Genomic DNA, 24,466 nt, shown 5'->3' with positions numbered 1-24,466 from the left:
CTCCCTAAACTAGCCCAAAGTGTCCTGGCAGCCACTCACAGGACAACCAGAGGAGCCTGTGGGGGTCAGATTTGCTTTGGTTTTGCTTCCTGAGACACCTCCAAGGGAAACCTGCACCATCTGCTCCACAGTGAAAGGTGTCATTTAAGAGTATTCACGAGGGAAAAAAGCCACATCAGAGTAACAGGTAAATGGATTAACAGACAATGTGAACACATTCTATTCCAATATTCATGTTATTCACAGCATATTTTGAGGTTGCCCTTAGTTGTGTAACAGCCTGATCAGATATAAAATAGGCCCATAGCACCATCTTTCTTAAACACAAATAAAACAGTTAAAGCAGAAAAACTACAGTGCACTAACACAGAAGCCACAAAGGCAAGAGTTAAGTATGAATTTAGAGAAATCCCTGTGTCTCAGAGCAGTGACAATGCCACATCTGAAGATGTTTCTGATGAAGATGGGTAGAAGTTTCCATGCCTGGACAAGGCAGAGATTGCACAGCATGTCTGGGCCGTGGCAGCACTTCCCTTCACCCTGTCCCACCATGACTGGTCCAGCCTGGGTGTGCTCCTCACTCTTGCAGGGCACAGTATTTACCTGTACAGCCTTTGACAGAGGGATCAGGAAAACTGATTGTGAGCATGGCACATTCCTGGATCAGCTGCCTGCCATTCCTGCCAGGGCTCCAGGGACCAGCTGCACAGCCCCTCATCCAGGGCACAGGGAGGATGCTGCAGCAGAACAGCCTCCAGGCAGGCCTGGGGTCTCCTTTCCAGAGCTGGTCTGTCAATGGACAATGAATCAGGCCCCAGGGGCAGTCCCAGGGCAACTCTCAGAACTGTTGTTCCCCCATCCTGGGGTTTCCATCCAAAGACCATATTTCAATCAGGTGAACAAAAGTGTACCCCAAGTTCTAAAGGAATATAAACACCATCTTTTCTACCAACTAACCAACAGCATTTCCTCCTGTACTAATATTTTCTCCCCAATCTATCTAAGGTTCTCAATCTCTCCCGTTCTCCTGTCCCAAAGCAGACCGCCCTTGTTCAGGCAGATGTGGAACCCGCCGCATCCCTCAATCAGCACACGAGCATCTTCTCTCCAGCGTTCGCCCACAGAGGGCACCACTCACTCGTAAACGTACGAGAGCAAAGGCGCTGCCGCTCCTGTCTCAGCAGCGCGAACCCAAACCTTGCCTGGGTGTTACCGATGCCATCTCCGCCAAGGAAGGAAGCGGCGGGCTGAGGGCGCACGAAAGAACACGGGCGTTTTCTCATGCTCATGCCGAGATGTCAGGCGAGGCTTCCCCCTCGAGAGCTGAGCTACAGCAGTTCAGGGCCATAAGGAAAGAGAACAGCACCTCAATATTTCCATATATGCAAGCAGAGCCACAGCAGTTCAGTGCCATGAGGAAAGAGAAGGGTACCTCAATATTTCCATATATGCAAGCAGAGCCACAGCAGTTCAGTGCCATAAGGAAAGAGAACAGCACCTCAATATTTCCATATATGCAAGCAGAGCTACAGCAGTTCAGTACCATAAGGAAAGAGAACAGCACCTCAATATTTCCATATATGCAAGCAGAGCTACAGCAGTTCAGGGCCATAAGGAAAGAGAAGGGTACCTCAATATTTCCATATATACAAGCAGAGCCACAGCAGTTCAGTGCCATAAGGAAAGAGAACAGCACCTCAATATTTCCATATATGCAAGCAGAGCCACAGCAGTTCAGGGCCATAAGGAAAGAGAAGGGCACCTCAATATTTCCACATATGCAACCACCCCATCACTTTATCTTGGGCAAGGAGGAGGAAACACAAGCTCTTCCTCTGTCCACAGAATGTAGACTATAAGGATTCCATTCTTAAATCTTTAATTAAGTTAATACAAGTTTTTATTTACTACTGGAGCCAGTAGATCATTTTTCTCAAGCCCTCAGTTCAGGGATAAAGGCTTTGAATATCAATCACTAACCTCACTGAGAGGAATCTTACCCCAAGACTTCCTTAAATGTTGGGATTTCAACCTGTATTTCTGTGAAAGGACTCAGATGTGGTTTGCTGAGCCTGCTTTTACATGTGCAGAGGGGTAAGTGCAGGTTTGTGCAAACACCTACCCCAGTGGAGTAAAAATCTACAGTCTTCTCACCCACACACATCATTTCAAGGGATCCAAAAATCCCAGCTATGTGCAGTGCATGCACAGAGAACAGAGCAGCCAAACAGGGAGGAAAAATATCTGCCCACCTTGGAGCCCACTTCTGGGCTGCCCCCATTGCTTGGCAAGCTTCAAGAGGAGATGCAGGAATGTACTCAAGGAGTGGGACAGCTCACAGGACAGTACAAATGTATCTTGTGCATTCAGTTCACTGGGGAAATTGCTGAGCTGTTGCTTCTTTAAATACCAGACCCATAGTTTAGTTGCAATGAAGTTTTACTCTTCATAGAGTTCTCTCTTTCAAGTGCACCTCAAGGTTAAAAAAATCAAAATATGCTGAAAAATACCAGCTAGAATTTGCCTTCAATCCAAGGGCCTGATGGTGGCAGTGCCTTTTTTGTATCCTCATATTTAAAATTAACCTTTGTCCATCCAGTACAATCCATTTTGCTTATTTCTGTCTGACAGTCCTGTATTTCTCTTACAAACCATCCAGATTGTTTTTTTCTTCAGAATCTCTCTGGAAGTTTCAGCTCTTGAGCTTTTTGCACCACAAAGAAGCCAGGAAGGGATTAGAAACTAGTAATTGGTTGGTAATCACCATCATGTATTTTAATCACTGCAGCACTCTCTCAAATTACACTAGAATTAGAATCACCAGAACTCAAGTTCCCAACATCACCCTTTTATAATCTGAATTTCTACTTTGGCTCTTTGAGTCATGTTCTCCTGTGCAAAGTAGATGCACATTCCTAGCACAAGTGTCCTTTAAATAGTAGTGGTTGTTTGCAGTCCTTCCATAGAACCCAAATCTTCTCCCTCTGAGAAAAAGGAGAGAGGAAGACTCAGCACAGTGGATTGCTCAGGGTAGCCCCAAAGCTCACAGCCTCTTTTCAAAGGAATATTTTACAGCTCTTTAAATCCACTCTGTATCAGCTTGGCAGGACCACCACGTTTGGTTAGTTGGGTAAGCTGCCCAGTTCACAGTACAGCAAAGATTTTAGATAATTTCCTTTTCTTCCACCCAAATTTAAGACTAATTCCACCAGCAAACTTCCCTGCAAATACATTTCACCCCTTGACTCCTTTTCACATTAGACATTGATGATTAATAATGCCAGGCAGTGACACAAAGCAAATGGTTTATTCAGATCAATCTTTTAATCCCATCTTGCTCTTTCAAATAAATTACCCAATAAACTCCTCCATGAACTATGCTCTAAATTAGGAGGTGGTCACAGGACAAAAACTTCCCACCAGAGGGAGAAAAAAAACCAAACCCCAATTTTTTTAGAACTTGTTTTGGTTCCACTGATTTGTTTCTTCTCAAAACATCAGGATTCTGCAGAATTTTAATCTGACACAAAAACCAGAATACAGTAAACAGCAGATTCTGTGCTCAGTCACATACCAGTTAAATGCTCATAAAGCAACACCAATACTTTAAACAAGGGAACTGCTTCTGCAAAATCCTCATAAAAACATACCTGGAAAACATTTAAAAGTGTGTTTCAGTTGGTTTTGATGTGTGGTACCAGCCTATTTTATGGGGGTAAGTGGATTGAAGAAAAAAAACCCCAAACCTGACACAGTATTTTGCAGCAGGTTATCTCAAAAAAGAACAAGTTATTAAGAATAAAGCTTCAAAACAGCCACATAAGTCAAGGACTTTACAAGCAGGGAAACTTGCATCAACAGTTCAGTGTGATGTCAAGATCATACAAGGACTCAGTCCTGACTCTTGTGATCATCCCATCACACCACATCCCAATATTGTGTAGAGCATGGTTTATTATGGCTATTATGGTAATTACTGCTCAGGTTTCTTATTCGTGTTCTCTGCTGGATGGAATGTGGCCACTCGAAGATGGGATGGGTTTGAGTAGAACAACCTGATCCACTACAAAACTTGTTCAGATTTAACCCATAACTGCACACTTGAAAACACCAACCCTGCATGGCCCCTCAGTTCCTTAGACACCAAAAAGGAAGTGCTGCATCACTCTAAAGCTGCAAAGTCAGGCTGGTGGAGCAAAGAGCTCCAACTGCATCATCAGAGAAGCACAACTCTACAGACCACAGGGTGTATGGCCCTTCTTTTATCTAGAATTGAGTTCCCCCTTCTGCCTGTTTTTTTTTCCCTTTTACTTGGCTTCAGATTTTGGCTCAGCCAGTTTTCAGTGCTCCCAGACACCCATTCCCAAGGGACTTGTCCTGCCCTCATTACCAGCAGGTGTCACACAAGGATGGGAAGATCCTTGTGCCCAGCTCAGGCTGCAGTCCCTGCTCTGGGCATTGCTGGGGAAAGCCTCGTTCCCCTTCCCCCTGCTGGGGCAGAAATCAGTGCCAGCACCTCGAGCAACCCCCTGTCTGCATTATTCTACTTGCACCATCTCTCTCCATAACCAAGAGATGCCAAGTTTCCCCTGCCAGCTCCTCACAGCACCAGGCTATAGGGCAGCTGCTCTAACTCTTTCCAAGCTGCTTTCTGTCCCTCTCTCTAATCACAGGATTATTTGTTGATTAATAATTGTGCATTTCTGTAAAAGACAAAAAAATGCCTCTCTGTGAAAAAGTTTAAATATATAAAAACACTTCATAAAAATATTTATTATAAAAACCAAAATGCCCCATGAGCCTGTAAACGTTGCCTGTAAAATCTCCATTAAGTGGAATAAACTGCAGTGCAGTCCTTCAGGCTCTTCTCTGCCTTCTCCAGTAAGATTTTAAGACAACCAACAGAACTGCCACTTTTCTTGCACTTCCACCCTCATGCCACCTATTTTTTTTTGCCTTTGTTTGTTTCCAATACGATAGTTCAATTTTCTTTGGAGGCATCACTTGTCTTTGCTTTTAACAGAGTTCATCATGGCCTGATCCTGAGCCCTTCTTAGGGAGGAGGCTTGAGGTCTGATGGGTAACAGGAGCAACACCAGGATGCTCAGAATGTGCATGTGAAAATACACAGACCTGGGAACAAAAGCAGAAAGAGAATATTTTATTTCTGTTGGCAGTTAAGATGAATTGTGCAACCTCAGTATGCAGAATTAAGAGCTAAGGGATGAATGCAGAATGTACAAATCTGACCCAGAAAGCACAAAAATACACCCTTGGATTTCACACAGTCACACATTTCACACAGATACACATTTGGTATCTGCTGGCATGGATGAAAATGTTGCTGTGGGTGTAAATGAGGCAAGGAAACAATCAGCAAACTCTAAAATCCAAAGTCTGACAGCTCAGATAACCCATTTAATTCAACCCCAGACTTATTCAGCCCATCTCTCTTTTAATGTTAGAGCAAACAAGGGCATGTTCTGAAAAAATATCCTTCACACTTCAAAAAAAAGTGACAGAAAGAAAATAATTCATTCGAAGTGCTGAGACCTGAAATAAATCAAAGCCCTCAAGTTCTGACTGGGGAAGGTCAGGTAATGATGTTGACAGAAGGCTTGTGTTTTTGAAGGTAACTATTCTGAGATATCTTTATTTGGTATCTTCACATCCAATATTTTTAGTTCAAATAATTCTGTATACATAAGATTGAAGAGAAATAAAAAATACTTAAACCAAACACATGAGGCTCTGGCAGCTTGGGGGAGGATGACATTTGGGAGCTCTCATGGTCCAGCTCTTAACCACAGCAATGCACCTTTCCATGGTCTCATTTATGCTTCACAACACAGTTCTCAATATCCTTGTAAGGTGCTTAAGGCCACTGCTGGGTGTGCAGTGCTCCAAAAATTCATGCCCTAGTCCAAAGGCATAGAATTGTCTTGCTTACCACTCTCTAAGTTTAAATGTTAACTCTGTTCAAAGTCACCAGGGCAAAAGCTATTAAGAAATTAAACTAAGAAATATGTGGAGTAATTTTTATCTGGTAAGATATAAGATATTTTCTATGTTGAAATCAACTGTTTTAAGAAATAGGAAATGTTGCAATTCAATCCCCCCCAAACAGACTGAGAGCAGCAATCTTGACTACCAGTTTTGTGTCTTTTATGTTAGAGGAGGGGGCTGTATTTGTTCTGAACCAAAACCTGCTATTCCATGTTGTCTGTTCACTGTAGGATGAAAGAAAAGCAAAGCAATGTACTCCAGTCTCCCTTTTCTAATTATAGCCTCAATTTCTCTATTTCAGTTTGGTTTTATTAGAGTACATTCAATACACTCTGCAACAGCAGTGTTTTCATATTTTTAGGGAACTTAGGGAAGTACTCATTTCCTAAGAAAAGCAGCATATTTTCATAAAAAAGCATACTCATTTCAACAAATAATGGTCTGCCAGAACCCTCCACACCTCCTGTTGTGCCCATTCAGCACCTGCAAACCCAGTCTTTGCTCAACAAGTCCTTCCTACTGCCAACTCATTGTTTGTAACCTCTTCAGCCTTGGTTATGGCTAATGGCTGAGACTCAGCTGTTTTCACAGTGAAAATTGAGTATATGAACAGTCACATAAGGACACAGAATGAGAAGCACAAGTGAAGGGCTCTGCCTTGGCATTATTATTACCTCACTGTGTTACAGGAGCCCCAAAATCACCCCTTACATGTTATTAACCATCCTGTTTGAACTCCTTTCAAACTGCCTGTCAGTGTGGTCTGTGTTATTTAACAACAGTCTATGCCAGTCTGGAGAGTAACAGTCAAGAGGAAAGGACTTACTTGTAAAACTTTATAGTGGGCTCCACAGCCAGCATGACGAAGGGTGCCACAGTGTAGCACACTGCCAGCTGGGTGGCCGCCCAGGTGGCAACATCATAGGCCATCTTCAGAGGCACTGAGGAGAGGAAGTACTGTCTGCAATTATTTCTTATCTGCAGGCCAGGGAAAGATAAACAGAAAATTGCATAAATTAATTTCTTAGGCAAAGTCACGTGGGTGCATTGCAGTGCATGAGTCTCCACTTGCCACCAGCTTTAGTGGCACAGAAAGGTTTATACATCAGTTAGAAAGCACTGAAAGCAGGAAAACAGAAGTGTATGGACTGGCATAACCAAGATCTCACAGTCAACCAGTGGCAAACAGAAGTGGCCCCCAATTTCCTCTGCCATAACCACAGAAGCACAGGGTCTGTGGGGAGGGGAGCTGTTATGATTTGATCTTCCTCCCTCCTGGTTTTCATTTATTACTGTTTATCTACAGTAAAACAAAGTCACTTCAAAGGATCAAATAAATGTTGATCCCTGCAAGTATGTGCCATTCCCTAGAGATTTTGGGTTAGTTTTATATTTATTAAATGCTTATAAATAAGAGGCAAAGCACATGTTAAGACAGCATGTTCAGCAACCTGGTCTAGCCATAGCAGTTAATAATGATCACTAGTTTAAATCATCTCTCAAATTGACCTGATTATTTATCCACAAACTCTAAAAGACAACAGTGGTGCTTCCCTGCCCTGCACAACTGGCTGGTCCAGCTTGAAAGATCAGCAGTGATAAATTTAACAACAGGGAGAATGAAACCTGTTCTGACCACTTCACTGCATCAATTGCATCCCCAAATTGTTTGAGTTTGGGCCAATGCTCAGCCCATGGCAGTTCTTGTGTAACACTGGGCCCAGAAGCAATGACACACCAGCATATGGGCAACATGACCCAGGCACGAGTCTGGAGTCCGACGTGACCTTAAATCCTGAGCTAATGTGGCTGCACAGACACAGCTGGTGGCACTATGAGCTCTATACTATGGCTGCACAGACACAGCTGGTGGCACTATGAGCTCTATACTATGGCTGCACAGACACAGCTGGTGGCACTATGAACTCCATACCCTCAAACAACATTTCCTCTGACTGCCAGGGCCAGCACCACGTGCAGAATCAGTGCTGGTTATAACTGCTGGGGGTACTTTGCAATCAGCATCAACACAGAGCAGAGTTTCAGAGAACACCAAAGGCATGCAAGAGGGCTCACAGCAGGGACAGGTGCCTGACCATGTGAGGGTGCACTGACAGCTGGACAGGACCTAGCATGGGCCAGAGAGGAGAACAATGAAAGGTACATACTGCTCTGGCTGCCAGTGTGATAAGGATTCCAGTGAGAAACGTAAAATAATATCCAGGATAGATACCATGCCACAGGGCTGAGAGGATGAAGGTCAGAGCCGTGGGGTACCAGGGAGCTCTGTCATAGCAGACACTGCCAAAAGGAAACAGAACAGAAGAGCCTGAATACAAGGGAACAACAGACACTGCACTTCAAATCCTCTGTTTCTAAGGTCTTACTCTGTTTCCTTAATGGTCTTGTCTTGCCTCTGTTACAAACCAGAGCACAAGGCACTGTCCCTTCATTTAATGGAGGTTTGGATGGAATAAGGAAACATGCCTTCATGCACCAAGTATCCAAAGAGTGCCTGTACAAATATATCCTGGTGCTCAGAGCATTAAGTAAATAATGGGATAAAGGGCAGGCACGACTTGCTTCACCTTTACATCTCTGTCTGGAATCACACATTACCCTTCAAAACTCTGGCGACACATCAAGAGCAAGTTGAAAGACAAAGGTGTGACCCCACCCTGCACTGGTGAACAGAGATATTTTTAGGCACAGTTCTCTGGCAGATGCTGGGAACAACAGGGAGTGCTGTAAGCTATTGCAAAACAGGGGATTCCTGTAACTTTGGCAGCCCAAATATCTTACTCCCAAGATGCAAGTGAAGGGTAACAGTTCAAGAACACAACAACCACTAGCTGGCTATCTGAAGTTTAACAGAGGCACTGTGTTCCAAAGAAATGAGTGAGGATAATGCATTTCTTACCAGGATCATCAATGGAATAATGAAAAATAGTAGACACTGACTCCTGAGATGTATAGATTTAACATCATTATAGTTATGTTAACTACATTAAATCTGTTTCAGACAGCACTGACTGTGCACTGAGCTTTAATCATGCCAGGAAGTGTATGAGGACTAAGAGACAGTCCAGTCTACAAAATTTGGACTTATCCAAGTATTTAGAGTATGTGCCTTAAGAGTCACAGGTTAAAATCAGACCATCTCAGTGCCATATCCTAAACAGGAACTCTCTGGCAAGCATCTTCTGGTAACTCCAAACCAGAGTACACCAGGGCTTTAAAGATTTCTCCTTTCTCTGTGTCTAGCTGAACTGGATCCCAGTGACACTGCAAGGCTCACCCCCTCCTGGCAAACATAACACAGCCAAGTGATCCAGTACAGGAAGAATAATGGAGGGAAACAACAAAATGCTATTACTTCCTATTAGCAGAGACTTGAACAGTTCATTTATGACTTTGCTGCTCGTATATAAAATATGAGTGTTTTACATTCACAGCAGCAAAACTTTACAGCACCAAATCCCCTTGTGTTCCACCAACTGTTAGAGACACAGAAACAAAGAAGAGGCTGTACATTTAGGAGCATTTTTCCAGGCCATGGGGTGCTTTTGGGTCTCCCATGTGACTGTTTCATTGCTCTCACCGTTTGAGCCAAGCAGCTGTCTGAATGTTCCAGTTCTCAATGTACATTTTAAAACTCGTCGCAGTCTGAGAAAGAAGTTCATAGGAAATGTTAGCACTGAAACCTCTAAAATACTACTTGCACTTTAAATTCATGAGGATGGAAAATATCAATTCTAGCAGCTAATTTCTGTGAAGACTGTGCCACAATCCATCACTGCACTAACATGATTTGGGAGGGACATTAACTGGGCTGGTGGCTCACTGCCAACTTGGCACTTGCTCTCAAATCTCACTTTGTTTCATAAAATTAAATACAATGTTTGGCTGTTTTTCAAATAATGGGAAATCTGAAAGACTTGCTTGTTTTATGTGGTTGGCCTTCTCTTCAGTTCATAAACAGCTTCATTTTTGGAAGGGACATCTTGCCACCCATTATGCAGTTTGGACTTCCTTAGAGTGTGATTAAAACAAGGTGTTATAAAAATCAAAAGAAACACATTATTGCTTGGAAAAGGAAGGGGGAAGACTGAAAAACATGGACAAAAATTTTTAGGACTAAATTTAGAAGACAACTGTCAGCTCACTGCCAAGCTTGAGAAACCAGAGTGGACCGCAGGGTCCTGAGAGAACCACTCTCTGAGTTCCCCAAATTTCATCATGGAATCACAGAAACAGCGAGGTTGGAAAAGACCTCTGAGATCATCGAGTCCAACCTTTGACCTCAGAGACTGCTGTACTTGGGCTGTTCAGCATCAGTTCCCTAATCCTGACCAACTTCACCTCTGGTTGTTCTCCATCCCCACTCCCCCTGGGTTGCTCTCATAGGAGCCTCTGAGAACCCCCTCACCCAACAGGGCCATGATTCAGTGACACCCCATTATTTTGCCATATCAGCACCTAAAAAGATGCATTAAGGGCAAAGATTTCCAGGGGGAATGAATATGCATTATCTTTGCATTTCCATGCAGAAGCCCTAAGGCCAGCACTTCATCCTCTGCATTTAAGGAGTTAAAGTGATCAGCAATTCCCAATGCAGCACTGCCACAGTTTGATTGCCCTACTGCACCAGGAGAAGCCAAGAAAAACACAGTTTCTCTCCCAACTAATATTGTCACTCTCTTTTAGCCTCCTCCAAGTTCCCCATTACATTACCAAGAGTGGAAGTAGTCACTGGCTGTCAAAACAAGCTGTTGCCATGGCTTGCAAGTCCCCAGACACGTGCTTAGCCTCGTCCTTGTTTTAATGCCCACACAACTCTTGCCATGTGCTTGTCTTTACTACAGATCAGACAGTCCCATTTAGCACTCAAGGTCCCAGTTCTTAAGTAATTTGACATATGCAGGTGGCTGTACCTGCTGAATATACAGACCAGACCTGCACACACTGCACAATCACACCTGAAATTCACCTCCCAACAGTGTTGCTGGCACATAAAGGGATGGGTCAAGGCTTGCCCAAACTCATGGGCTCTGTAGCTTCTCTTTTCCTCACTGCACAGCTGAGCAGATCAGAGAGCACTCTGCTTTATTCTGATCAGAGAGCACTCTGCTTTATTCTGATCTCGATTGCCCATGTGACCAGCAAAGGAAGGAAGTTTGAGGCCTACAGTTCAGTGGGTAGAGAGGAGCAGAAGCTCCTGTTTCCTTAATTTGGCTTGGCTAAAGAGCACTGCTTGCACTTCACTTTGCTACTTCAAACAGAAGCTGCCTCAGCCCATATCAAAGGGGGAATCATGTCCTGCCCCCAAACTGAATCAGATCTCAGAGGGTGCTGCTGTCATTGAGGAGTGCAAAGCACTTCTGGGCTCTTCATTCTGTACTGCCCAAGGGGAGATGTACACTGAGGATTAACTAATATTAAAAAAATAAAGTGTGAAAGAAGGTTGAAAAGAGGGAATGCATCATGGTATTTCCAATTTTGGTATTTCAATTAAAAATTACAGGGGCTCTTTCATTTTTGTGCTGAGCTATTACAGCACATTCACTTAGTCACAAATCACTCAGCAATAAAGCAGCCAACTTATTTTCCTCTGTGATTATGTTTAAAAGCATAACTACAGAATTACAGGGGGAGGCTCCTCCTATTTCTGAAAATGAAGCCTTTAGAAAGCAGTCTCAGACACAAACACTTCCACTTCTCACAAAATATTCTTCAGGGCAAACAAACTGTAATTGGCTCTCTTTTGCATTAGAGATACAAACATAAATAGCTTACAAAAGGCTCATGGATTTTACAAGCACACTGAAGTCAAGAAATGTGTGACACATGTTTTGAGATGGGCACATGTCTAGATCTGCAGCCATCCAAGCTCTCTGTGGCCCTCAATTCCCCTGCAGTTGCCTGATTTGTACCTGTTTTCTCCCACCTTTGCTTTTCTGCATTTACAGGGGGCTCTCCAGCCTTTCCAAGTGTCTGGGAATAACTAATTGTGGAAGTCTCTTGCACTACCACCACTTATCTCAACTGGGCTACAAAAGTGAAAGAGTGTTAGAAGTAAATAAACAGAGCTCACCACAGATGGTGAAGAATCATAGCTGTGAGCAATTTACTGACCCACTGAGCTCAGCCACAACCTACAGTAATTGACTGCTCATTTAATAAATATCTGATATTATTTATTAGCCTTCAGTAAAGTGCTCAGAAATACAACCTGAATACAGAGTGTGAGGAAGGCTCTGAGACAGTTGCTTTTTATCTGCCCAACAGATAAACACAAAACTTCCTCATGCTAAAGAGGAGCAGCCTTTTCCTTTCAGCAAAGTCTCTCCCCATTAGCATGCCCATTTCTCACTAATTATGTCAGTGCAGCCACTCCTTTATCTCACCTCAATGTTCCAGATATTCAAATTGGACAGCAGGTCCCAGCGGAAAGTGCCCCTCTCATCCACCCCACTGAATCCATAACCAGCTGCATTGTTGACTGCATCTGCTGCAAAGCAAAGCAAAACAGGTCAGAAGCAGAATGCTGGAAAAGTCTTATTTCCTTACAAGTCAGTATAACACTAAATACACATTCAAACCAGCTTTGCAGCAAGTAGCAACATCTCTTTCCAAGGGAAGCTGCTTCTTTGCAAAGGGGCACTACTATAAGGCTACACAGGTGTCATTTCCTGAACAGGAAAAAAGACTGGCTACTCCTTAGGCAAAAGAAATAAAATAATAAAATAACAATGAATAGAAATCCCTTTGCCCATTATTTAGCCTTTATTATTCACCTGATAAAGGTATGATGAGCATGTTCTTCAAAAGGGCAACTGGATGTCACAGCATTTTCCAGAATTCAGAGAAAGTAATGTCTCAAAGACATGCTTACCATTCCTATTAAGAGTTCCAACATGGTTGTTTTAATTAAGACTGTCATTCAGACTTCCACAGGCAAAGCCTTTTGCTAATCCTGCCTCTCAGAGCCTCACTGAAGTGCCTCACCATCCCCACAAGTCAAATATTGAGTAACTTCAATTACAGACTTAGCTATTTTAAGTGCAAATAAAAGCCTGGATGACAAGGAGCCATCACACGTTGCTACACTCCTGCTCTTTCCCAGGCTGCTGGTCAACCACCTGCCCTCTCAGACTTGCCTGGCAGTCACCTCATCACTGGGGCTCAAGATTCTGCTTTCAGGGGGCCCCTGCCAGAAACACCTTCCTGGAGTACTAAGAGAGCTGAGGGAGGATTCATTGTCATCTCAGAATCACCAGTTGCAACCAACAATGAGGATCATTGGAAGAAAAAGGGAAGTGCAAATACAGGTAAGGCTTTTCCTTCTAGAACATTTACAAAATACAAGCCTGGTTATGCTTTAAAGAGGTTGGCATTTCTTTTTCAAGAAGGAAAACTGATTTTGCTCTGTAAATGCTACGAGTACAGGCACAAGCTCATGGAAAAGCCCCAATGCACAAAACTAGGGAGAGAATCTATTTAAAAGCAACAAGGCTAACAATAAATAAATAAACAAGCAGCCTTCTCTAACCTGAAACTCTCCATTTTATTTTCCCCTTTACTAAGTAAGCATGATTTCACTGATGGAAAGAAAGGCCTCCATGTTTTTACTTATCCTCCTGTCTAAAAAAATTCAAGCATACAATGAACAACAAAATCCTGCCTGAAGTTGGCCCAAAGGATCCTGACCAGCCTCAGAGACTGGAGCTGCATTTATCTGTCACCCCAGAGCAGGAGAACTCCTGATTTGTCCTCCTTGCTCCAAGGGCTGCAGGGACAAATCACTTGGTATTTCTTTGCCAAAACCAGGACACCAGAAACCGTGGGATGAGTGATAACAATACAGCAGATCCCTCAGACTCTCTCTCCCAGAGCTGCTGTCTGCAGAACAAGGTGTGAAGCACACACAGATGACAAATGTCCACCCTCCAATTGCTCAGAAACCCCCAATCTCCACCAAGCTCAGCAGAGATTTGTCTCCCTGCTGACTTGGTGCACCCTTGCACAGCTCCTTGGGCAGAGTCACTCAGACCTGCAGAGCTTTCCCTGACAGCTCCAGTCAGGTTTGCAGCCACATTCCCATGACTGGGGCTAATGCAGCAAGAAGCCAAATTTTCCTGCCATGGGTCTGGGGGAACTCAGTGGTGCAGCCCTCACAAAACAGCCTGCCTGTCCTTCTGAGGGCAGCTTCAGCAGGCACTTCCCTGGGCTGTGCCACCAGGAGCAAAACTGCAAAAGGACAAAGTGCTGTTCTGCTGCCTGCATTTGCAATGTGAATAACTCTACAATCCTATGGGGAGAGGCTGAGGGAGCTGGGGGTGTTCAGCCTGGAGAAGAGGAGGCTCAGAGGTGACCTCAGCACTGTCTGGAACTGCCTGAAGGGAAGTTCTGGCCAGGTGGGGGTTGGTCTCTTCTCCCAGGCACTCAGCAATAGGACAAGGGGGCACGATGGGCTCAAGCTCTGCCAGGGGAAATTGAAGTTGGAGAGCAGAAATAATCCTTTGCAGAGAGAGTGCTCAGGGATTGGAATGGGCTGCCCAGAGAGGGGGTGGATTCCCCATCCCTGGAGGTTTTGAAACTGAGCTTGGCCGTGGCACTGAGTGCCATGATCTGGTAAAGGGACTGGAGTTGGACCAAGGGTTGGACTTGATGATCTTGGAGGGCTTTTCAACCCAATTGATTCTATGAACCCAGGCCCCACCCTCCAGTATGCAATGCCTGCTTTTCCCTGAACCACCTCATTTGTAAGACATTTCTACAGCCTCTACAGCTTAGTCATGCCACAAATCCAAGTTCAGTTTACCTCTTCAATGATGGACTATAATGTTGGAGAAAGTGGAGGCAACAATTTAACACTGGATCCCACAAAAATAAGTTTTTGAGCAAGCCATTATTTATCTCAAAGCCTTTCCCATCCCACACGTGTCAGTCCTGGATGCTTTCCCTCAACTGCCACGTTTATTCCCAGCAGTTTAATCACAGCCTTGCAATGAATTTCCCTGACTGTTTCCACCCCATCTCAGTGACACCTCTCTCAGCTTCAGGTACATGCCCTGCTGGCTGGGCTTTCAGGATCTCCCCCCAGCCCAGGGTCTTGTAATACCAGCAAAAAAATTCAGTAGATTTTCTGTTTGGCGTAAAGGATTTGGCTCTTCCCACACAGATGTGATCTAAGTGAAAAGCCATGAGTAAAGCATAAAAATCAATGTTCAGAGGAGGTTTTCCTGTGATAATTGATTTGGTATATTAGCAAAGTTTTAAGTAAGAAGAAATCATTATATTGACTTTACTGTAAAGAAGCTGAAAAACAGATTTGGCTCCAGACAGAGGGTATCTCAGACAAGCTGGAAGAAATTTCATGTATGTTTTTGTCAAAACTTTTGACACTTCCCCACTTCATCAGAGTCCACTCCCTCAGGAACACATTTCCCAAGAGGACTACAGGTCTAGGGACCATTTTATTCTGTCCCTACCCACAATATTTCCCCCTCTCCCATTTAAGAACTTATTTGTTACGCACACAAAGAGATGATGCAGCCACACTTACCCAAGGTCCATGCGAAATAATACTTTGGTTTTGCTGCCTGTGTCACAACATACAAGTACCCAAGTCTTGACAGGAAGGGGGTTTTGTCAAGAAACTCGTTATCAATAATATAGGCCATAGGAAAGTTCTTGGTGAGAGTCAGGAATAAGATGAGAGATACCAGTGTGATACAAAGCTTGTACATCACTGCTCCCTAAAAAGCACAAAGAAATACTCATTAGAAACATCTGCTTAAGGGGAAAACAAGGCAGTGCTCTTGACATACAAAAACAATGTGCTTCAAGAACCAATAAGGTTAGCAGTGACAAAGTTGATACTAATTAATTTAGAAGAGGTGATGAAGAAAAGGTCAGAGTCAAAGCTTTAGTATCATTTGGTTTACTGAACTACCTATAAATTATGTATAAAGGACAATCACAAGTCAATTGTTATTGGTGATGGACTCCATGAAAGACTCTACATCAGTTCATGGAGGTCCTAAAAAGAGCAAAAACCAAATCAACCCCTACAGTGGAAAGCAGAAATCCTCCCTATATGTACTATCATCTGCTGGGGTCCTCCTGGAAGCCCATGCATTGACATTCAGTACATCAGAAAGTCTTCCTGCCCAGACCACTCAGAGGTCTTGCTAAAAACCACTTGTCCAAAAAGTGCATGTGGTGCCCAGCACACTGTGCCCCTGGTACAGGGTATCTGCTCTGCCAGTGTTTTCCATCACACCTTCCCAGGGACTGCTGCTGACAATGCTGGCAGGATTTGGAAGCTTCTTTCAGAGAATATTCCAAGCTGGAGGGGACCCACAAGGGTCACTGAGTCCAAGTCTCGGGTGAATGGCCCATCCAGGGACTGAAGCCACAACTGTGGTGTTATTACATCAGGCTCTAACCTGCTGAGCTCATCTCAGAGTTAAATACCCCTAATGAGTAAACCCTTCCTGATAAAGTCATAATTAAAAAGTAAATCTGGGTACCTTGTAAAAATTGACTCATTTTCTCAAAAGACAAATAAAAATGAAATATACTATTGAAACAACACTATTTGATCCCAAGTACTGTTTTTATATATTCTCCATACTCTAGAATAAATTATTGTGAAATCATTTATTTAAGGAAGATTTTAATATTCTCTGCTGGTTTGCATCTTACACAATATAGGCCTTATTCTGACCTCAATCAGACTAATGTAAATAATCAGCAGTAACAGCACTAGAGGTAGAAAGACAACTGTGTGCAACAGGAATCAGCTGCACACGAGCACACACTCAGCCTCAGAGGAGACATCCTGCACACACTCACAAAGCTACACATTCAGGGTCACCTTAAGAGAGAAATCTGTTCCCATGCTCTTACCCTGCTTTACCAGAAGGCCATTTCATAAGAGGGTTTTAAGCAATATTAAAAAAAATGTAAAATAAAATTAGTGTTAGTAGTATGGGAAAAAATTACCTCTGAGTCATCTTAAAGTGTGAGATTCCCTTGCAAAGCACCTGGACAGGTCACAGCTGCTGATTAGCCATAATTCAGAGATTTCTAACATGTCCTGCACTACAGGAGAAATTAGATTTTTTTTTCCTGACATGTCCTGTTCTGTCTGGAGCTGAACTGCCACTTGTCATTGTCAGGACCTGCAGACTGTTCCCATTGCTGCACAAAGGACACCCATCACCCAGTGACCCCTTCTGCAAACCAAACCCATCTGGGGAATTCAGCAGCCCCTTCACCCCTGACCCTGTGATAAAACCAGCAGCCACTCATAGCAAAAAACCCACTAACATTTACTGGGAAGATCATCCAAAAGTGCTTTTTCTTCTTAGTTTTTAATTCTGAGAATTATGTACAGAGCTGTACTCTCCTACCCTCTGCAATTAATCTTTGTCAATGTAAAACTTACAGTTGGAGAAGGATCAGGAAGTCTGTCATAACCCTTCTGCTTCCAGTTCACTTCTAACAGTTTCATGTGCACGTGCCTCCCTTCAATGAAGGCAATATAATCCTTGTAATTGCTGCAAGGCCCAGCTATGATGCTCATAAAATTGAGGAGATAACTTAAATACTCCAGTAAAGAAGGTCTTGACCTGTGAAAAATCAGCCATGCACAAAAAAAAAAAAGGCAACAAAACAAGGTGAAACACAGCAAAGACTTCCAGCAATGGTTTCTTTTGCACTGCCTACCTCATTTCCCCATCTCTTCCCCACCTCTCTCCTATCATCCCACAGCTGAAAGCTCACTAGATCTGCTTTGGGAACATGAAACACAGTCTGTCTTGCATCCTGGTGATGTCTGGCTGATGGCAGGCAGAACAAAAGTAGCATGGAGTGCTTAAGCTGCAGATGAACTAATGCTAAGGGCTGGAGAAGTTGCACTCTCAGAAATATTTCAGTTTAAAACAGTAACAAACTTAAACAGCCACTCTCAAAGAAATGGGCATTTTGAACAGGAGGGAGAACATTGTGCAGTGCCAGGAGTGAGAACATCTTTGATGGACATCTGCAGGGACCACACTGCCCTGTTACACAAGGCACAGGGCAGGGAGCCTCTAACCAGGGCTCTCAGTCCCCAAGGAAGGTCCCACCCACGCTCCAGTCCAGCCTTTGGAAAATGGGAAGTGTCATGTGAGGCACAGAGGAAGAGAAGGAGAGGCACTATCTCTCCTACATGCAAATAAAGGAAGTAATTGCCTGTATTGCATCACAAACAGGAAGAGGAACTAAGGGAGGAAAAAACCCACAAATTAAAAAACAGCTGAAGATGAAAGTCAAAGAAAATCCACCACGTTCATTATTTTCCGTTTTGTGAGCACATATCCCACCAGTTCCTTCTGGGGTTTTATTTTTGATGTAAAATGAGGAAGATTCAGTGTCCTTGCTACAGGTCAGTAGAATGGAAAAAAGATGCACAGGCCTCTCTCCACCAGTGTAATTTGGATACTGTTGGACTTGGTTTTTTAACAGGGGAAAAAAAGGCCAACATCCCAATTGTGCCCTGTGTTCCTCACTGCATCACTGAGTGCTCTCCATAATGTGCTAATAGTTACCATGCAAGTAAATGTGAGCACAGGCTTGGGCTCTGCTTCAGGGCTCTCCTGTCCAAGACACAGATGGACATGCATAAACCAAAACCCACTTAAAATTCTTTCAGGCTAAAACACATTTCTAGCAGAAAAACTAAGCAACAGTTAAACATTCTCTGCTGCCTACTTCTATTCTGAGGCAGAATTAGTTTGAATAAACAGTCAGATTAGCCAGGATTTTCTGCATTCACCCTGCTGGTTATTGTAGATGTTAGAGCCTGAGCAGTGTGTTCTCTGGTGAGAGCATTTCACAGAAAGATGCAGCAAACAATTTGGGGCAAGGCTCATCTTTCTGTTCTGTTCAGGTCAATTGATTTGGGCTCCTGAGATTAAAAATAAAGTCATTAGTTTCAACTTAGATACTGCACATGGTTGGGTGGGGAGACATGAGCAATGCACGAAGGAATGCACAGAGGATGAGTGAGAAACAAAACCAGACCAAGAACAGGAGGGAAGACAAAAGGCTGCATTACCAAAGGGGATGTAAAACTCTTCAGTTATGACTTGTCTGCCACTGACACTTGAGCTATTGGCATCTGCTTTTCTATTATGAGCTCATCTACTGTACAAGGGGAAAAAAGGGAGGAAAAAAGCCTGTTTGGTATGAATTTTACTAGAATTGATCATGTGGTCACAAGGGCCCACTGCAGTTAAACGTTGCTGTGAGCCTTAAAATAGACACCAAGCTATGGGTCACAGCAAAGCTATACAGACTAACTACAGGATTTTTGCTTTTCAAGAAATTCTTCCCTTGCTGTTTGAAGCTCCAAGGCAGATTTTCTGATGGCTGAATCTTCTGCCTTGGAAATGAAGGAAGTAATTTCCTTGGCCTTAAACAAACACTTCATACTGAAAAGTAGTTATGGTTCTAAGAGTGATTCTGAAACACAAATTCTTCTTAAAAAGGTCCAACAAATTCACTTGCATCTTGCATTGGTATTGGCAGAAAAACTGGGAAAAAAAGGCCTTCAAAAGAGAAGATCAGCATGCTCTCCATCTAAAAAATGAGAAGACTGGTCATATAACATGAACCAGAAGCATTAACATTACAGAGGGAGACAGACAAAATAAAACTCCAGTGTTCAAAAATGATGGCAAAGAAAAGCAGCACTTGAAGTTTCAGAGTCAAACTAATGTTGATTTTTACTGAGCAATGGTTTGCTGGCAGGGGAGGAGCATTCTACTTGTAAAAATAATATATCATAGACCAGACAAAGGTAACAGCCAAAAAGTCCCTATAGCACAGTCGTAGCCTTGATTTAAAGGAGTTAATTCAGCAAAGACGAGTTTTGTTGCATGTAGAGTATAAATTTAAGTCAATGAGACTTTGCCAAGTACTTCAGTGCTTTACTGACCAGCACAGGCTGATGAAGTCCTGGATAGAAGAAATAAGGAATATAGGAGAGAAGCTGTTTGTGGAAGGTGGGCAATAACAGCAGAAAAAACACCTGCTCAAGCAAATAGAAAAAAAACAAAGGACTTTTGGCCTATCATGGGCTGGACAGAAGCAGGGGACATTTTCATGGCCTGACATTTCAAAGGAAAATAAAAAAAAAAACCAAACAAAACCAATGAAAACAAATAGACAACCCAAAGCCTAAACTTCTTTGGAAGAAATTAAACACAAATCATTATTGGAGCCACATCCTTACTTCACAGCAAGCCGATTTTGCTCAGCAGTGAGTTCCTCAGCTTGTCTCCCTATTCCTGGAAAGAAAAGTCACATTAGATCTTTCCCAAAGACAAACAGTAAAAGCTACTCCCAAGGCCTAATGTTTGCACCCCACAAATAACTTCCTAAAACCACAGACTTCAACATTTCTTTGTCCCAGGCTGTTGCAATACAGCTCAATTCCTAACTTTTAGGTCAAGTACACTCATGTTATACCCTACACCTCTTTACCCAGTTCCTCACCTCATTCCCCCTTTTTTCCCCCCCTACACTGTCAGGAAGGACAAGCTATACATTCCCACACACACAATGGAACTGGCAATGCCCCCAGCTGGCAGTGACCCCCAGCAAACAGTCCTGGGCTGGAAAACTCTCTGTTGCCAGAAGCCACTGGCTCATTGAAGCACAAGCTCCCTGCTGGCTTCTTGGTGAGAAGTGGAGCATTTCCCAGCAGGAGGAGTGGGCAGTGGAAGGGAAACAGGCTCTCAGGGAACAGAAGCTCCACTGGGGAGAATAATGATGCTGGAGCAAGCCTAAACATACACATCAGTGATAATCTGGAATTGCACATGGTCCACACTGGAAGGGTGACCTCCTGTTGAGTGCACGAGACCTTTGGGGCCAGAGGTAGACCACAGGCTCAGCATCCCAGGAAAACTAGAAAAAAACTTGTGTGATGGCCAGTGGTACAGAGATGCTGCTTATAGCAACTGTCTCCAGACCTTCCCTGGGAAGCTTCAGCTGCTCAGACTGTGAGGAATCCCAGTGGCTTCAGCAGGACTCACCAGGGGATGATTCACAGCACTGGATGCCAAACATGCTGGGTACAGCTCCACGGGATCAGGGGCTTGGCATCAGCTACACTGCTGCTCTAAACACACTGCCCAGAATTACCAACACACACAGAGCACCCACTTCCTAAAAGGAGTCCTGATAGGCTGCTCATTTCCAGTCTCTCTCCACTGTTCCAGTTTGTAAATGCTGGGAGGGCCTGAGTTTCAAAGAAACAACTCAGCACTTATTTAAAGCACTGGGTATTTTGGTGCTCTGCTTCCATTTATGGGCAGCTGTGTTACATTTTTACAAACAGAAATTTGTCACGTTAAATTTTTACAACCAGAAATTTGCCACTGGTGCTTGAACTGCCTCCATTTGATCAACTGCTCCATACAGGGATGCTCACAATATAAAGAGCCTTTCCACCATGATTAATCTGTAGGATTCCTGGCCTGCTTAAAAAGCCTCTGCTGTACCTTTTGCCTCTCTGTTTGTTTGCTTTCCATACTCTAGGTGTGTGCCCAGGGTGCACACTGCAGGGCATGCTGAGCTGGCTGCCAACTTAACTAACAGAGCCAGGCAAACCCCAGCAACCCCAATGCCAACAACAGGGGCAATCAGCCAAGCTTCAAGCTGTACCTATTACAGTCAGCTAAAAGCTTTAGACTCACTTGTGCAAACCTGGCTTGCAAACAAGGCCAACTCTGCAGTCTGTGGTGTGGTCATCACCTAAATCCTAGACCATAATAATTGTATAGCAGGTTATTTATTTAGTGACCCACAGCTTATAATGTAAAGGGCCTCAAACCATCAGAAATCCACCCTGCAACATCAGTAGGCACAAGGAACATGCCACTGATGACAACTGGCATTTGCAGCCTTGGCACTGGACTGGACACAGGCATTCTGCTGGGAAATAATAGTGCTCTTTGTCCCAGCACAGCACAAGACCGAAGACAAAGCTATTTTACTTGCAACTGTGCTTCCCTCTGCACTGGGAAAAAGGCACTGACTTCTATCCCTCACAACTCATGGAGTTTATTACCACTGAATATGTCACTGCTGGCATATTTTTTGCTAAATTAATGTTAATGACTGAACCTTTACATCAAACAATTCTTGAGTTTTGAGAACCAGTAACAGCTTCAGAAATCTTAATGGAGAGGCACTGTAGCATCTCAGCAGGAGATACTGGGATCAGATAAAATCCAAACTGAGTCCCAAGGAAGCAGAGCACCCAAAGGGAAAAACCAGCTGTCTTTGATATTGCAAAGACAGTTTGATCCTAGAGAACTGAGCCAAACTTGACATTTCTAACTTTCCCCCACAAAGCATTTTTCTTCTTAATTTGAAACAACTCATTGAACTACATTCATTCTCTCCATATCTCAGGCACAGAATGCACTGCAATAAAAGGGCTGTCTTCAGGACGTGGGAAGAGATCCCTTTTTCTTACCATCATGTAACTGGCATGCAAGTGTTGTGATCTTCTGTGTAATTATCATCAGAGGACTACAACAAAGACAGAAACAAGAGTTACATGTCTTGTAGTGCAAATTATTCCCAAATTTCTTACTGAACGTCTTTATTCCTTTAAAAGGCATAACTGTACTAGCAACAAGTGGAAAACATCCAATTAAAAGTGAAGGAAGCACTCAGGCATAAGACAATTGCCTGGGTTCAAAACAACCCCACAGTAACTTGCACTGGAATTTTTAATTGCTAAGTGCACACAAAGCCTTATTTTATGCCTCCCTGTCGTGCAGCACTGCAAATTGGAGTTCAGAAGAAATGGCACCACCAGGAAATACCAGCTCCTGTAGCCCACCCAGCTCCCTTCCAGGCAAAGGCCAAATTCAATACACCACCAGAATAAAGCAGTGCTGCTGTAACATAACTCTGGCTCTTCTTACTGTTACTCTCCCATTGTCTGTCTCCTCAGTGCTCAAAAAAAAGTGTTGATTCTGCAGCTACTGATGGTTATTTCCTCACATGAATGGCTCTATCAATTAGGACTGTGTGCAAATACCAGACTAGCTGTCAGCACAGCAGTTTCCCACTTGCTTCTTGGCCATGCAGCTGCCTTGTGGACAGCCTGGACAAGACACAGCGCCCAGCTGGGAGTGCCTGGGCATGAGGGATCTGAGAAGATGAGCTGGCTGTACCTGAGCCAGCCTTACAAGCACCCATGAGCTTTGGTGTCAACTAAACAAGCACCAGAGAAACAGCCATCATGCCCCATAGAGCCACCTGTACTCTCATCCAGCTTTACAGAGCAACCTGGCACTGAAGGGAAGTGTGAGCTGCTGCAGCCAAGGAACAGGAAACAAGACAAAAATCAGCACCAGGAGCTGGTTCCCATCAGGGTGAAGGACACAGCCAACAGCAGGTAGAGGGAGATAAGGAGGAATCATAGAATGGATTGGGTTGGAAAAGACCTCCGAGATCATCAAGTCCAACCCTTGGTCCAACTCCAGTCCCTTTACCAGATCATGGCACTCAGTGCCACGGCCAAGCTCAGGTTAAAAACCTCCAGGGATGGGGAATCCACCCCCTCTCTGGGCAGCCCATTCCAGTGCCTGAGCACTCTCTCTGTAAAGAATTTCTTTCTGATCTCCAACTTCAATTTCCCCTGGCAGAGCTTGAGCCCATTGTGCCTCCTTGTCCTATTGCTGAGTGCCTGGGAGATGGATGGAACACCCCAATAACCAGGAGGTAGCACTGGGGGATGAGGATTCACCACTGTTTTAATGTCCTGTAGTCATTGTGATGACTACATGTTAAAACCAGTCCCACATAAGAGATCTGTCTGCACTGAGGATTAGTACAAGGGATGTTCCTCAGTTTGGGGATAAATTAACATTGTCCACAGGGATGTATCTACTTGAACACAAATGGTGCCTTCAACCTGGAAATTCAAGTTTATATACATGCTAATTACACAGTTTGACCACTACATGGAACTTTTTAAAGAGACATAGATGATTACTCTACTACAGCTATTCATTTTAACTATTGTAATATATTTTCTGGAATGCAATTAGATTTAAAAAAAAAAAAGTTGAAGGTTTTTCTTTAGTTCAGGCACTGTATTTTCCCCAGCAATTTCTCAAGGTAAGAAAACAAACAAACAAAAACTACATTCAAAAATGTCTCTATCTAAAATAACAGTAAAATACTCATGTTCTGCAGAGATTTTCAAGAGATTTTGGATCATCCTTGGCTAAACTGACCTACTGGTCATAATCCCAATGGCTAAAATAAACTGTTTGCAACCAGATTATCCCCCTAAGATAAATCAAACTGATTTTCAAGATAATTCATATGCTGAGCATGGTGAACACAGATAGTGGCAAAAGACATTTTTTCATTC

The 24,466-nt window shown here is 43.5% G+C and overlaps 1 protein-coding gene across 4 annotated transcripts in view; it reads right to left on the bottom strand.

The window, feature by feature from the left end:
• Positions 1-3,302: 3,302 nt before the first annotated feature.
• The window catches only part of MBOAT1 (membrane bound glycerophospholipid O-acyltransferase 1), a 52,343-nt gene continuing 31,179 nt past the window's right edge, over positions 3,303-24,466 (bottom strand). Inside the window, exons 5-13 of one of the 4 annotated variants that reach the window (XM_071552952.1) lie at positions 22,550-22,605; positions 20,297-20,351; positions 17,465-17,648; positions 15,575-15,767; positions 12,414-12,517; positions 9,608-9,672; positions 8,175-8,307; positions 6,833-6,984; positions 3,303-5,133 (exon numbers count right to left, since the gene is read on the bottom strand). In XM_071552952.1, coding sequence (XP_071409053.1) covers positions 5,001-5,133; positions 6,833-6,984; positions 8,175-8,307; positions 9,608-9,672; positions 12,414-12,517; positions 15,575-15,767; positions 17,465-17,648; positions 20,297-20,351; positions 22,550-22,605 — 1,075 coding nt within the window. In that variant the 3' untranslated portion in view covers positions 3,303-5,000. The remainder of the gene's footprint in view (positions 5,134-6,832; positions 6,985-8,174; positions 8,308-9,607; positions 9,673-12,413; positions 12,518-15,574; positions 15,768-17,464; positions 17,649-20,296; positions 20,352-22,549; positions 22,606-24,466) is intronic. The other 3 variants (XM_071552954.1, XM_071552955.1, XM_071552956.1) reach the window with 3 other exon arrangements.

The sequence above is a fragment of the Pithys albifrons genome, chromosome 4 (genome assembly GCF_047495875.1).
Source record: "Pithys albifrons albifrons isolate INPA30051 chromosome 4, PitAlb_v1, whole genome shotgun sequence".
In the NCBI taxonomy this organism is placed as follows: Eukaryota; Metazoa; Chordata; class Aves; order Passeriformes; family Thamnophilidae; genus Pithys; species Pithys albifrons.
Note: the sequence above shows the minus strand (reverse complement) of the source record. Positions and strands in the feature narration are given on the sequence as shown.